This window comes from Lepus europaeus, chromosome 21 (assembly GCF_033115175.1).
Source record: "Lepus europaeus isolate LE1 chromosome 21, mLepTim1.pri, whole genome shotgun sequence".
Classification (NCBI taxonomy): domain Eukaryota; kingdom Metazoa; phylum Chordata; class Mammalia; order Lagomorpha; family Leporidae; genus Lepus; species Lepus europaeus.
In genome coordinates this window covers 24,872,001-24,887,426 of record NC_084847.1, presented here as the reverse complement: position 1 = coordinate 24,887,426, position 15,426 = coordinate 24,872,001, and the positions used below count along the sequence as shown (strand labels likewise).

Genomic DNA, 15,426 nt, shown 5'->3' with positions numbered 1-15,426 from the left:
ATCCTCCACTGCACTCCCGGGCCATAGCAGAGAGCTGGCCTGGAAGAGGGGCAACCGGGATAGAATCTGGCGCCCCAACCGGGACTAGAACCCGGTGTGCCGGCGCCGCAAGGCGGAGGATTAGCCTGTTAAGCCTAGGCACCGGCCGCCATTCACTTTTTAAAACAGAAAATCTCTGTTTAAAATAAAGTTTCAGTCCCTCCCCCTCAACGTCTGGCTGTGCATTCCACACTTCACCCCACCTCCCAAGGACAACACGAAGACCGGGGGTGGGGGGTGGGGGTGGGGGGGGTGGGGTGGTGGTGGTGGTGGTGTCAGCCAAGACAGATACTCAGCGAATAAATCTGGAAATCTGGGGGCGAGGCTGAAAAGGGGAGGCCCAAAGAAAAATCTGGGACAAGCTCAATCCCATCATTTTGTTTGCCGAAGCGACTTACCACAAACTGCGCGAGGAAGTCCCCAGCTCCAAGCTGGTAACTGCGGCTGTGGCCGCCAAGACGGGCGTTCCCTGGCAGGGGCAGCCCTGCGTGGGTTCCAGAGCACCACGCTCAAGTCATCTACACTGCAAGTACCAAGCGTGGAGCTGCACGCACAGCTCCAGTGACTCGTGCATTTGGAAAAATAAAACAATTAAATTTAACAACTTTATCTGAGAGGTAGAGTGACAGGGAGAACAAGATCTTCCCTCTGTCAGTCCACTCCCCAAATGGCTGGAAGGGTTCAGGCTGGGCCAGGTGGAAGCCAGGAGCCACAACCTCCATCCGGGTCTGCCATACCATCTTCCGATGCTTTCCCAGGCACATTAGCAGGGAGATGGATGGGAAACGGAGCAGGTGGGACTAAAACCAGCACTCCCGAATGGAGTGCCATTGTCACAAGCGGCACCTTAGCCTATTATGAAATTTTAAAAATTATTGTCCTTTTTATTTAAGAGACAGAGAGGGGCTAGCACTGTGGCGCAGCAGGTTAACGCCCTGGCCTGAAGTGCCGGCATCCCATATGGACGCCGGTTCTAGTCCTGGCTGCTCCTCTTCCTATCCAGCTCTCTGCTATGGCCTGGGAGGGCAGTGGAGGATGGTCCAAGTCCTTGGGCCCTTGCACTCATGTGGGAGACCCGGAGGAGGCCCCTGGCTCCTGGTTTCAGATTGGCTCAGCTCTGGCCGTTGCAGCCATTTGGCGAGTGAACCAGGGGATGGAAGACCTCTCTCTCTGCCTCTCCTCTGTCTGTGTAACTCTGCCTTTCAAATAAATAAATCTTAAAAAAAAAAAAAAAAAAAAAAAAAGACAGCGAGCCACCATCTGCTAGTTCACTCCCCAACTGCCTTCTATGACGAGGGCCAAGCCAGGAGCCAGGCACTCTATCCAGGTCTCCCCCAAGGGTCGCAGGAACCTAACAGCTTGAGCCATCGCCACTGCCTCCCGGATCTGCACTGCCCGCTGCCCAGGCATTCAGATTCGGGACCGGGGCATCTTCGCTGCTAAACACGTGCTCGCGGTAGGCGTCACAGTGATGCGAAGGTGATGGCATCTCATTTCGGCTTTGATTTGCATTTCCCTAATGGTTGGTGACACTCGTGCTGGATGGTCACCGTGTGTATCCCTTCTGGAGAAATGAGATTCACTCTCTGCCTACTTTTAAATTGGTTTGCTTGCTTGCTGTGGCGCAGTTGTAGTTCTTCAGTCTAGATATTAACCTCCCGCGGGACACAGGATCTGCAAACGTCTCCTCTCATTCTGCGGGCGGCTTTCTCTGTCCCTCCACCGTCTCTTCTCGGGCCGAACGGCCGTGGCTCCCTCGTCCTTTGCCCATCTGTGGGAAAGCTGTGCGCCATGAACTCTTCCGAGTGGTGGTGCAGAAACCTCAGGGTCTCCGCGTTACGGTAGAAGCCACGGTCGCGTGCCACACTCGGACTCCCGCGTCCAGCAGCCCCTGCCCGGCGCCGCCAACTCGACCCCCACGCCCACCCCAGAGCCCGAACGCAGGCTGCGGCGGGAAGCTGTGCCCACTGCCCACCCCTGAACCACGCACGACAGACTGGCAGCTTGAGGCTCGCACGCGTTAAGGAGTCCCTAGCAGCTGGGCGTCCAGGAGAACGGCACCCCAACACCCGACCCAGCCCGGAAGGACAACCCTAACGGGGGACCCGCCTCCAGGACCCTGCCCCGCCGGGCCGAACCCGCGTCCTTCTCCGGGCGCGGCCGGGCTGTGCCACCGGCGCAGTGGGAGGCGAAAGACAGGGAAAAAAATGCCCGCGGCGAGGTTCTCCTTGACCTTGTCCCCGTTCTCTCCAGGAGGGGGCAGGGGGTGGGGTCCGCCGCATCTCCAGCGCGAGCTCTCTGGCCTGTCTCGGGTCGTCTCGCCTCCCGCACAGCTGCGGCCTCCCTGCGCACCCCCCTCTCGGGGTTTCCGCATGGTACGCGCCCACCCGGACTCGCCCAGGCCACTGCGCATGCGAACCCCGCCTCAGGGAGGGGGCGGTGGGCGGGGCAGAGGGACGCGCGGAGCACGGGCCCCGCCCCTTCGCGGCTCCATTCGTGACGTCGCGGGGGCGCCGGCCTCCGCCCGGCTCCGAGCGGTGAGCGCGAGCTCGGGAAGGGATGCGGGCGTTGCGGACCCTCGGCGGGGGCTGGGGGGAGGGGAGGCCCAGGCGCGCCTCCAGCCGCTGCCCCTCAGGCTCCGCCCTCTCCGGCCCGGCCGGGTCCCCTTCCCGAAGTCCCGGGGCTGAGCGTGTGTGGCAGCCGCGTTTCCGTGGCACCTCCCCGCCCGCGCCCATGTGTCTGCCTCCCCGCCGTCCAGGCGGACCTTGCCAGCCAGGCCTTGGCCCTACCACTCCTGGGTGAAGGCCTCCGAGCCTCAGCCCCCCCCATGTTTGTTTTTGTTGTTTTGTTTTCCTGCCTCATCTGGTTTGGGGGATCAGTAGGACACAGAGAAAAGAGAAGGGAAATGGACATTTGTGGGGTTTCTGCACGGCCAAGCGCCAAGGGGAGCGCCGCCTCTGCCACATTTAATCCTCATTCCTTGGTGTTCACAGATGCCTGAGCCCACAGAGGTTCACTGACTGCCTCTCCCTTGGCTAGTGAGTAGCAGGGCGGGCGGGGCTCAGAGCTACATGGTGGGGCTCCAAAGGGCAGTTCTGGTCACACCACCCCCTGCTCCAGGCCAGCCCTCAACCCAGAAGAGTGCTTCCTGTTTCCCTTCTGAGAATTCTCTCCCTCTCCGCTTCCTTTTTCCAGCAGAGAGCTCGACCTGCACCTGGGTTGCCTCGGAAATGCAATGCCTGAACATCCCGAGCAGTGCAGGGAGATGAACTTTGGGGGCCAAGAGCCTTGGTCTCTTGCCGGGGCTCTGCCCCTGGCTGCCTGTGCGGCCTTGGCCTTGGCCCTGGTCTCCTCGAGCTTTGGCTTCCCCTTGCACAAAGTGGGGAAATGCCTTGTGCCCTGCAGGCTTCTGTCCAGTTCTCGCTCCCTGTCTTCCCACAGACTCTCCCTGGAGGCCCAGACGCCTTTGCTCCCCATGGGCAGCTGCCAAGCAGGGCACAACCTGCATCTCTGTCTCGTCCACCACCCGCCTCTGGTCTGTGCCACTCTGATCCTGCTGCTCCTGGGCCTCTCCGGCCTGGGCCTCGGTGGCTTCCTCCTCACCCACAGGAGCGGCCTGCGCAGCCCTGACATCCCGGAGGTGAGTGCCGCCCTACTCATCCCAGGGCCGCGGGCCTGTTCTCGCAGCTCATCTCGTCTCCCAACCTCCTTTTGCACACAGGACTGGGTCTCCTTCTTGAGGTCTTTTGGCCAGCTGACCCTGTGCCCTGTGAATGGGACGGCCACAGGGACACGGCAGGGGGCTCACGTGGTAGGCCTAGTGACCACACTGAACTTCGGGGACGGTGCAGACAGGAACAAGACCCAGACCTTCCAAGCCAGCATCCCAGGTCGGCAGCTGGGATTGAAAGGTGAGACCGGGGCGGGGGTGGAGGGGTGGGGTGGGGGGTGGGGGTGGGGCTGTGGGGTCCATCAGCCCCTCACCAGCGTGGTGATCTCAGGCTCTCTCTTGTCACTTCTGTTGTGGTGAGGACCGGGTACTTCCCAGGGAATGAGCTGCCCAAGTGAAGGGTTCCTCGGAATGCCTTCTGTCTGCCTTCCGGCTCGAAGATTCTTTGATTCTGTCCTCTCGGTGCGATGACACCGGCTAGGTTTGACCCAATGTTCTTGCTGTCTCCTCTTAGAAGTGCCTTCTCTTTCCTTCTGTTCTGTTAAATCAGTACCTTAAATTACTTACTGTGTGGCCGGCGCCGTGGCTTAACAGGCTAATCCTCCGCCTTGCGGCGCCAGCACACCGGGTTCTAGTCCCGGTCGGGGTGCCGGATTCTGTCCCGGTTGCCCCTCTTCCAGGCCAGCTCTCTGCTATGGCCCGGGAGTGCAGTGGAGGATGGCCCAAGTGCTTGGGCCCTGCACCCGCATGGGAGACCAGGAGGAAGCACCTGGCTCCTGGCTTCGGATCAGCGACATGCGCCGGCCGCAGCGGCCATTGGAGGGTGAACCAACGGCAAAAAGGAAGACCTTTCTCTCTGTCTCTCTCTCTCTCACTATCCACCCTGCCTGTCAAAAAAAAAAAAAAATTGCTTACTGTGTGCTTAGCATAGCTCTGTGTGCTGCAAAGCCACCATCCATTTCCAAAAAGTTCAGCTTCTGAGAAAATGACAAGTGAGAGAGATCGTGTGTCACTGAACGCCATTGAATTCTGAGTGATTGGCTTTGGGTTTCTTATGAAAACAATAGGGAGTGGCCAATGTTGGGGTGTCGCCGGCATCCCATATGGGTGCTGGTTTGTGCATGTCCCGATGTCCCCACTGCTCCACTTCCAATCCAGCTCCCTGCTAATGCGCCTGGGAAAGCAGCGGAAGATGGCCCAAGTGCTTGGGTCCCTGCCACCCGCGTTGGAGACCCGGATGAAACTCCTGGCTCTTGACTTTGGCTTGTCCCACCCCTGGCGGTATGGGGCATTTGGGGAGTGAACTGGCAGATGGAAGCTCTCTCTCCCTCTCTGTCTCTGTTGCTCCCTTTCTTTGTGTAACTCTGACTTTCAAATAAATTAATTAATCTTTTAAGAAATGGGGAGATGGAAAGGAAGGAGAGAAAAGTAGAAATTTTCTGATTTCTGAGGTCCTTTCCCACTCTGTCATCTTAAATTTCTGTGAGTCAGTATGTGTGTGTGTATACTTCCAGGTGTACATGTATGTGAACAGAGAATGAGGAATGTGTCTGGAATATACAGACTTGAGGCCATTTTTCCTATTCTTTTTTAAAAAATCCATGGGGGCCGATGTTGTGGCACAGTGTGGTGAGCCACCACTTGCTACGCTGGTGTCCCGTATCAGAGGGCCGGTTTTTGAGTCCTGGCTGCTCTGCTTCCAATCCAGCTCCCTGCTGATGCACCTGGGAAGGCAGCGGGGGATGGCCCAGGTACTCAGGTTGCTGCCATGCCTGTGGGAGATCAGGATGGAGTTCCTGGCTCCTGGCTTTGGCTTGGCACAGACTCTGCTGTTGTGAGCATCTGGGGAGTGAACTAGGGCATGGAAGAGATCGCCTTCTCTCTCTGTCACTCTGCCTTTTCAGATAACACATCTTACAAATAGAATACCTGAGGGCAGGCGTGAGGCCTCATGGTATTGTGGGTTAAGCCCCTGCTTGGGACACCCACGTCCCATATTGAGTGCTGAGTCAAGTCCTCGGTGCCTCTGATCCAGCTTCCTGCTAGTGTGACTGGAAGACTGCAGATGGTGACCCAAGGACTTGGGTCCTGCCCCGCACATGGTAGACCCAGGTGGAGTTCCTGGCTCCTGGCTTGAACCTAGCCCACCACTGGCTGTTGCAGGTATTTGGGGGAGTGAACCAGCAGATGGAAAATGGATCTTTCTCTCTCTCTCTCTCTCTCTCTCTCTCTCTCTCTCACACACACACAGTTGTTCTGCCTTTCAAGTAGATGACAAAAAATGAACATTTAATAAATATATAACGAGCTTTTTGCAGGGACAATATTACAGTCCTTGAGGTTTCTCTGAGATACAGTTATCACTGATTGGAAAACAAAAATACATAGCTACATGGAGTCTTCAAGAAGTTCATGGAAATGTATGTCATGAAAATATTATGCGTGAATTTCAAACTTTTTTGAACAAAAATAAATTTGTCTTTTAATTCCATTTCTCGATTGCCCCTGTGTGACAGCTTTATGGACATAGGATTCATATACCATAAAGTCATCAGGAACAAAGGAATGGCTTTCAGTGTATGCACAAAGTGTGCGACTGTTACCGTGGTCAGTTTTAGAGCATTTCCATCACGCCCAGAATAATATGCACCTATTGGCAGTTACTCCCTCCCCCATCCCAGTCTCGCAGATGAGGGCAACCACCAGCCTGCTCTCTGCCTGTGTACCTACTCTAGACAGTTAACATAATACATGGTCTTTTGTGATTGGCTTCTTTCTCTTGGAAGTGTGTTCTTTCTTTGATTTTTTTTTTTTTATTTGACAATTAGAGTTATAGACAGTGAGAGAGAGAGAGACAGACAGAAAGGTCTTCCTTCCGATGGTTCACTCCCCAAATAGCCGCCACAGCCGGTGCTGCGCTGATCTGAAGCCAGGAGCCAGGTGCTTCTTCCTGGTCTTCCATGCGGGTGCAGGGCCCAAGCACTTGGGCTATCCGCCACTGCACTCTCTGGCCACAGCAGAGAGCTGGACTGGAAGAGGAGCAACTGGGACTAGAATCTGGCACCCATATGGGATGCCAGCGCTGCAGGCAGAGGATTAACCAAGTGAGCCATGATGCCGGCCCCTGAATTTTTTTTTTTTTTTTTTTAAGATTTATTTATTTGGGCCGGCGCCGGGGCTCACTAGGCTAATCCTCCGCCTTGCGGCGCTGGCACACCGGGTTCTAGTCCCGGTCGGGGCACCGATCCTGTCCCAGTTGCCCCTCTTCCAGGCCAGCTCTGTGCTGTGGCCAGGGAGTGCAGTGGAGGATGGCCCAAAGTCCTTGGGCCCTGCACCCCATGGGAGACCAGGAGAAGCACCTGGCTCCTGCCTTCGGATCAGCGCAGTGCGCCGGCCGCAGCGCGCCTACCGCGGCGGCCATTGGAGGGTGAACCAAGGACAAAAGGAAGACCTTTCTCTCTGTCTCTCTCTCACTGTCCACTCTGCCTGTCAAAAAAAAAAAAAAAGATTTATTTATTTGAAGGGCAGAGTGACAGAGAGGAGGGTAAGAAACAGAGAAAGATCCTTCATCTGCTGTCTCACTTCCCAAACGACAACAGCCAAGGCTGGGTCAGGCTAGCCCAGAGCCCGGAACTCCATCCAGGTCTCCCACCTGAAGGCAGGGGCCTAAGCACATGGGCTATCTGCTGCTTTCCCAGGCTTGTTAGCAGGAAGCTGGGTTGGAAGTGGAGTAGCTGAGACTAGAACCAGTGCTCTGGTATGGGAAGCCACTGACACAAGCAGCAGATTAACGTACTGCGCCCCGACACACCAGCCCTGGAGTCGTGTTTTAAAGGCTCATCAGGTATCAGTTCTTCATTTCTTTTTATTGCTGAATACTATCCATTGCATGAATAGTCTACTTTTTGTTTACTCATCATTTGATTCCTATTTGGGCTGTTTCCCCTTTTTTACTATTGTAAATGATGCTGCTGTGCATAGTTGTGTACGTTTTTGTGTGAACATATGTTCGCACTTCTGAGAACATACTCACGAGCGGAATGTACACTGAGTCTATGTTTAGTCTTTTGAGGAACTGCCAGACTCCCTTCTGCCAGGCTGTGCCACTTTCTATGCCCACCAGCGCGCAAGCTCCACTTTCTCCACGGTCTCACCAGTGCTTGTTACTATGTCTTTCTGATCATTGGTGTCCTGGTCACGTGTCCCTCTGTGGCAGTGATTTGCATATTCCCGACGACCGTTTTCATGTGCTTGCTAGTTATTTGCATATCTTTTTTGGACAAATGAATATTCAGAAACTTTGCCCATTTTAAGAATTGGGTGATTGGCTTTTTAATTAATATGTAATAATGAATTATGAATTAATATAATTATTAATTATTGAGTTTGTAAAGATTCTTATTTTTAAACTTATTTATTTATTTTGAAAGGCAGAGTTACACAGAGAGAGGGAGAGACAGGTCTTTCATCTGATGGTTCACACTCCCCAAGTGTCCGCAACAGCCAGAGCTGAGCCGATACAAAACCAGGAGCCAGGAGCTTCTTCTAGGTCTCCCATGTGGGTGCAGGGGCCCAAGCACTTGGGCTATCTTCTTCTGCTTTCCCAGGCCGCAGCAGAGAGCTGGATTGGAAGTGGAGCAGCTGGGACGTGAACTGGCGCCCATATGGGATGCTGGTGCTGCAGGCAGCGGCCTTACCCATTGCACCACAGCACTGGCCCCTGAAAAGTTTCATTATAACTTGTCAGTACAAGTCCCTTATCTGATTTACGGTTTGCAGATCTTTTCTTATGTTTTGTAAGTTGTCTTTTTACTTGGTTCATGTTATTCTATTTTTTTTAAAGATTTATGTATTTATTTGAAAGTCAGAGTTACATAGAAGGAGAGGCAGAGGTAGATAGAGAGAGAGAGAGAGAGAGAGAGAGGTCTTCCATCCACTGGTTCATTCCCCAATGGCCGAACCTGCGCTGATCTGAAGTCAGGAGCCAGGAACTTCCTCCGGGTCTTTCCACGCAGGTACAGGGACCCAAGGACTTGGGCCATCCTCTACTGCTTTCCCAGGCCATAGCAGAGAGCTGGATCAGAAGTAAAGCAGCTGGGATTTGAACTGGCGCCCCTATGGGATGCCAGCACTGCAGGAGGCAGCTTTGCCTGCTACACCACCGTGCCAGCCCCCATGTTATTCTTTTAAAAACAAATTTTTTCAGTTTTCATAAAATACAATTTATTTTTCATTTTGTAGCCTGTGCTTTTATTGTCATATCTAAGAATATCTAGCCTAACTCAAGAGCTCTAAGATTGACTCCTATATATATATATATATATATATATATATATTTATTTTTAAAAGATTTATTTGTTGGGGCCAGCACTGTGGCGTAGTGGGTAAAGCTGCTGCCTGCAGTGCCAGCATCCCATATGGGCACTGGTTCGAGTCCCTGCTGCTCCACTTCCAATCCAGCTCTCTGCTCTGGCCTGCAAAAGCAGTAGAAGATGGCCCAAGCCCTTGGGCCCCTGAACGTGCATGGGAGACCCGGAAGAAGCTCCTGGCTCTTGGCTTCGGATCGGCGCAGCTTTGGCCATTGCAGCCAAAAATGGGGAATGAATCAGTGAATGGAAGACCTCTTTCTCTCTCTCTGCCTCTCCTCTCTCTGTGTAAATATGCCTTTCCAATAAGTAAATCTTAAAAAAAAAGTTTTTTTATTTATTTCCTTGGAAGGCAGAGTTAAAGAGAGGCAGAGGCAGAGAGGGAGAGGTCTTCCATCTGCTGGGTCACTCCCCGGGTGGCCACAACGGCCCAGTGGACCAGGCCGAAGGCAGAAACCAGGCACTCCCTTCAGGCCTCCCACTTGGGCCGTGTTTTCCTTTCTCAGGCACTTTCCCAGGGAGCTGGATTGGAAGTGGAGCAGCTGGGAATTGAACCGGCATTCCTATGGGATGCCAGCATTGCAAGCAATGGCTTAACACAGTGTGTCACAATGCCAGCCCCGTACTCCTATATTTTCTTCCAAGAATTGTGTAGTTTTAGTTTTTACATCTAGGTCTATGATACAGTTTTAATTTTTTGATTTATTTATGTATTTGAAAGGCAGACAGAGATAGAGCTCCAGATGCCCACAGTAGCCATGGCTGGACCATGGCAAAGCCAGGAACCAGGAATTCAGTTCAGGTCTCCCGCAGTGCATGACAGGGACCCAACCAGTAGAGCCATCGTCTGCTGCTTCCCAGGGTGCACATTAGCAGGGAGCTGGATCAGAAAGGGAACTGGGACTTAAAGACTTAGCACCCTGTAAGGCAGCAGGTGACGGCTTGAGTGCTTGGATCCGTGCTACGTATGCGGAGACCCAGATGCAGGTCCTGGCTGCTGGCTTTGACCTGGCCCCGCCCTGGCTGTTGCAGGCATTTGTAGATGGAAGATAGCTCTCTCTGTCTCTGTCTCTCTCTGTCTCTCTCTCTCTCCCCCAGACCCCATTGCTCTGCCTTTCAAATAAATAGAATCTTTTTTTTTTTTTTTTTTTAAGGAAAGGTTTATTGTCAGGTGGGGAAAGCCCGACGGGCCAGGGGAAGAGGGTGAGAGAGTAAGAGAGGGTAAGAGAAAGATCAAGGGAGCTTTCAAATCAATAGAACCTTAAAAAGCACTGACGAGACAGCGACTGATGGATGGGCAGAGAGAGCTCCTGTGTACTGGTTCATTCTGCGAATGCCCGCAAAGGTTTGGGCTGGACTAGGGTCAAAGCCGGGAGCCAGGAGCACAGTCCAGATCTCCTTTGCTGCCTCCCAGAGCCTGCAGCAGCGGGGAGCTGGAATCAGGAACTGGAGGCAGAAGCTGAGTCGCGGTGCTCCGAGTGGGGATGTGGGCATCTCACAGCCTCTCAGCTGCCAGGCCGAGATCTTCATTTAGATGAGGCTCGCTTGTTGCTCTTTCCTTTTGTGAAGGCTTTTACATTGTGTGTCTTTCGCAGGAAAGCCTTCCCTACTGTAAAATGAAAAAAGAAAATGCTTGTGTAGTATTTTCTTTTAGTACTTACTTAAGGTTTTTGTTTTTCATTTGTATAGTTCTTTAATATGTATTTTACAGAGCGAGAGAATAGCTTAACTGTATATGTTTTTTCCCACACAGAAATTGTCCCAAGGCCATTAACTGATGCGGCCGCCCTTCCCGCACTAATTTAAAATAGGGGACAGCCTTTTAACAGATCTTGGTACTTGGTGGAAAATTGCTTTCTTGAAAAGGATGAACCGGTTTATACGATCCGAGGTCGGCGGCCTTGCCAGGGCTGGCTGTTTGTCGCCCGTGATTGTAAGCTCGTCTCATCTGTGCATCTGTCCATGCACCGTTGTTTTCATTTCTCCGCGGTACAAATGCTGGCACATGGGGACTGTGTTTGAATAGGATTGGCCTGGGCTCGGCAGAGACTTAGTACGGGACGAAGCTGCCGAGAGGTTCCAGCGGCCTTGGTGCCTTTGCCCTGCAACACCTGAAAAACTCCACCCCTTCCATGCCAGTTAAGTACACCCACTTTTCCCATGATGCACCGAAGCCTTCTCCAGCAGGAAGGCGATGCCATGCTGATCACGTGCAGGCTGAGCTGCATGTGGAGACGCCATGAAACCTTCCCAGAGATCATTGCAGGCACTGAACCCTGCCCAGCCCCCACTTCGTTGTAAATTCAATTAGGGCACCACCCCCTACCTAATAAAGGGGCGACCAAACTGGGGTGCATGTGATTCTCCCCATGGGGCTTCCTGCGCTCCTGTCCGAGCGTGTCCTACCTCCTTAGTCTGTTTAGACAAGTCCTGCTCTCATGTTACACTCTCTGTCTCTGCTTTCAATTCCTGTCTCTTAAGCTGAGAAGAGAACGTGGACTGCAGCTTGGGACCCTCATCCCAACGACATAATCGATGCCGAAACACCACGGAGCCTCCGCAGCGGCGAAGTCTGAGACGGCCGCTCCACCGCTCATGTTCCCCGTCTCCTCTCCCATGCCTCTCACAGGGTCTTCTGCAGAGGAGCCCATCCTCATCACAGCCAGGGTGAGCCCGGAAAGGACGCCGGGAGCCTGCCTGTATTTTAATGCTGCTCCAGGGATCCTGCCCTCCAGCCAGCCACCCATCTCCTGCCTCGAGGACGGAGCAGGCAATGCCACCCTGAGCCCTAGGATGGGTGAGGAGTGTGTCCGGATCTGGAGCCACGAAGGCCTGGTGCTCACCAAGCTGCTCACCTCGGTAGGAGCTTCAGGACAGTCCTGAGGTTTCACAGAGCCGTGCCGAGCGCCGGGGCTGGCAGGTGCCAAGAGGCAGTTTTACCTAACAGAAGTGCAGTCTTTCTGACCCGTCTTGAAGGCTGTGTGACGGAGCAAGCACGGGGACCTCGCTGTGCCTCGGCTTCCTCCCCTGTAGTTCAGATACACGGCACCATCTTCTGACTCCAGTTGAATTAGAGTCTGGAAGGTGCCCGGGACCATGGCATGGCGAATGAGCAATTAGGGTTTACGTTGTCCTGAAATACAATGGAACTTTATCTCTACCTCCACGGACTTCCAAGGTTGTAATAAGAGGCGGAATGGGCTAATTGCTGTCATAGAGATGTGCGCAGAGTGTTAGACAGAGTCAGGGCCATTAACCCTCACTTGAACATTGATGGAGGGCACGTCACAGAGCAGGAGGAAAGAGAAGGCGGTAGTAGTTTATAATGTACAAAGTGCTTTCAGGTTCATTGTCTCGTTTGATCTTAAAGTAGCCTTTTGAGGTAGGTATTATTATCCCATTTTCCAGATGAGGAAACAGGCTGAGAGGGAGGGAGTGGATTGCCTCCGGCCACACAGCTGGGGGAAGTGGCTGAGCCAGGGTTGTAACCCAGGCCTTCTGGACTGACAGGACATCCTGGAAGAATGAGGAAACCTGGGAAGGGGGTGCGGTAGAGGAGGTTCAGGAGGGGAGCTGCCTTCCAGCCAAGGGGCCAGCGTGAGCACAGGCCTGCAGGCAAGTTCAGCCACTGAGGGGTCAGGGAGAAGGGGCAGGAGAGTCTGCGGGGGCTGTGAATGCCAGGCCGGGAAGCCGTGACTTGACACTGAACAAGGGCTGTGAGGAAGAAAGAGAAGTGACCCCCAGCGCGGGGCAGAGGGAGGTGGTTGGGAAGCTGCTGCGCCCTGGCCTCACATCTGGAGGATTTGGGAGTTTGGACTCAGGGAAGACCTAGATTCTAGACTTGGCACTTCTTGCACATCTTTAAAATGGGGATGACAGTGAACTTTGCTATCTCATGATGATGGCTGGGCCAGAAAGCAGATTGTGAACTATCCCGACAAACAGCCGATGATCCAGAAATAACCTTTTCCCTTGCACTGTGTCCTTGATGGTGGGGGGAGGGGAGCAGGCTCTCCCGTTGGGGGCTTCTCGCTGTAGCCCTGGGCTGGGGTCGGATGTCTCCTCAAGGGAAGGTGCCCCTCGTTTCCCTCCCTCCATCATTCTTTCCCTCCCCACGGCCATCCCTAGGAGGAGCTGGCTCTGTGTGGCTCCAGGCTGCTGATCTTGGGCTCCTTCCTGCTTCTCTTCTGTGGCCTTCTCTGCTGTGTCACTGCTGTGTGCTTCCACCCGCGCCGGGAGTCGCACTGGTCCAGAACCCGGCTGTGAGGGTGCTGGCCTACTTCTGCCTTGTTCTCGGGTGAGCGTTCCTGCCTCAGTCCCGTGGGAGCAGGGGATGGCATGGGGTGGCATGGAGTAGCAGTTGTACCTGGGGATCCAGCCTCAAGTGCGGCTGCTTCTGGGTCCCTGAAAACCCCATTCAGTGACTGCTTTCCCTGGAGCATTCAGCATTTTTCTTATTATTTTTATTATGTAACATTTAACACCTGGAAAATATAAAGGTTTTATTTATTATTTCACTTGTAGATCCCGCTCAGGGCACACGTAGAATATTTCTAGCAACCCAGAAGTCTCCTCTGATCTCCACCTGATAATACCTTCCCTTCCCCTGTAACTAACTGTCCTGCTCTCCAGGTCATCACCAAGTATGCACTCCTGAGCAGTCTGGCTTGGTTTTACTTACTTTTGAACTTCATAAAGATGAAACGTTCTCTTGGGACAGACTTCTTTCAAGTGAACAGTCTGAGTGTGACACCAGCCTTTTGCTGTGTCGTTCCCACGCACGCTTTTTGGCAACAGTGGGCAGCTGTGAAGGTTCAGGTTTGCTGCCTCATCCCGAATATGAATCAGATTCGCCTTGCTTTCGTCCTGAGAGTCTGAGCCTAGTTTTATGGCTCATATTTTATGAAATCCCCCTTGATCAGCGTGCCGTTTTACATGTAGAATCATGGTTTCAGGAAGGTGGATTCTGCTTACAGGGTCTTGGGAGGAATCAGTATCACAAAGGTAGCCATTGGCTCAGGACATACTGGCTAACCATTTAACATGTTAGCTCCTTAAGGGGAAAACACGCAAAAGGACTTCACCCTGTCAGGCGGATCTCATATAATTTGTGGGCCGTTTGTTATGCATCCAGCCCTGAAACTCTCTCAGCTTCCACTGGCTGCTGTGCCCTAGGAAGTTACTGTGAGAGAAGTGGAAACAGCTGAGGCCCAGGGAACCGCTCGGGCCAGAGGAACTGGAAGGTCAAGATCAACTTTGCTTATTTTGTTTGGGGGTAGGCCTGGCTGCCTCAGCTATCCTTGGCACAGGAAACGTGCCTCAGCCGTAGACTGTGGCCAGAAGTTTGCCTGGCCCCTGGCAGATCGAAGGGTCCTAATGATTGGTTGACAGCTGTCTATAGTTGCCACTCCCTCTGCCCCTTCTTCAATTTCTGCCCCCACCCCAGAGCTTCCTCCGCGGGCCCTCTGACCTATCGTGTTTATTTTTTTCTCTCTAGGTGTAAATCAACTTCTTGGGTCTTGTTTCTGAGTTGGAAGATGTCACAGAAAGTGAGGAGCTGGAGTGTGTGTGGGGGGTAAATAAAAGGTTTTTTTGCCTACTGTTGCCTAAGGTGTTTGTGGGGATTGGGCTGACATGGCAATTATACAGTAGGCAGGATTGGCAGACTTTTCCTTGTTGACGCTAATTTGTGATACAGATTAGATTAGATCATAGTCTATTTAGCTCTTCACAAGGCTGTGATTTGGCTTTGGAAAACCAAGAACAGGTTTTGATCCTAACCCTGCCACTAAATGTCTTGTTTTTTTTTTTTTTCTTCTTCTTTTTCTTTTTTATTCGATTTTCTTTTTTTGAAAGGTGGAGTGACAGAGGTGACAGAGAGGGAGAGACACAAAGATCTTCCATCTGCTGGTTCACTCTCCAAATGGCCCCCAAGGCCAGGGCTGGGCCAGATTGAAGCAGGAGCCAGGAGCCTTCCAGGTCTCCCACGTGGATGGCTGGGGCCCAAGCACTTGGGCCATCGACCCCTGCCTTCCCTGGCACTAGCAGGGAGCTGGATCTGAAGTGGAGCAGCCAGGCCTTGAACTGGCGCTCTAATATAGGATGTCGGTGTTGATTAGTTCTTCCCTGATACGAAACTGATAATGCCCACTAGCTGGTGGAGTGAGGTCACGGAGATGCTTTGATATAAATGCACTGTGACCTTGGCCAAGTTAGGCAACTATGCAGAACCTGGGCTCCCTGTGATTGAGTTTTCCCCACATCGGCTTGCAAAGATTCCTCGCATTTGGGGTCCACATCCAGGCTAGGTGTTTCCTGACCTCCCGCCATCCATTTTCCCGCCTTTTCCGC

General features: G+C 53.1%; 1 protein-coding gene across 6 annotated transcripts in view; it reads left to right on the top strand.

Annotated features, from left to right (window-relative positions):
• The window catches only part of TMEM219 (transmembrane protein 219), a 34,872-nt gene extending 20,198 nt beyond the window's left edge, over window positions 1–14,674 (top strand). For 2 of the 6 annotated variants that reach the window (XM_062180257.1, XM_062180258.1), the window contains 5 exons: window positions 3,481–3,679; window positions 3,761–3,950; window positions 11,705–11,934; window positions 13,204–13,372; window positions 14,573–14,674. In XM_062180257.1, the coding sequence (XP_062036241.1) occupies window positions 3,515–3,679; window positions 3,761–3,950; window positions 11,705–11,934; window positions 13,204–13,341 (723 nt within the window). In that variant the 5' untranslated portion in view covers window positions 3,481–3,514 and the 3' untranslated portion in view covers window positions 13,342–13,372; window positions 14,573–14,674. Of the gene's footprint in view, window positions 1–2,486; window positions 2,577–3,032; window positions 3,078–3,480; window positions 3,680–3,760; window positions 3,951–11,704; window positions 11,935–13,203; window positions 13,373–14,572 lie in introns of those variants that run through there. The other 4 variants (XM_062180255.1, XM_062180256.1, XM_062180260.1 and 1 more) reach the window with 4 other exon arrangements.
• Window positions 14,675–15,426: the final 752 nt, after the last annotated feature.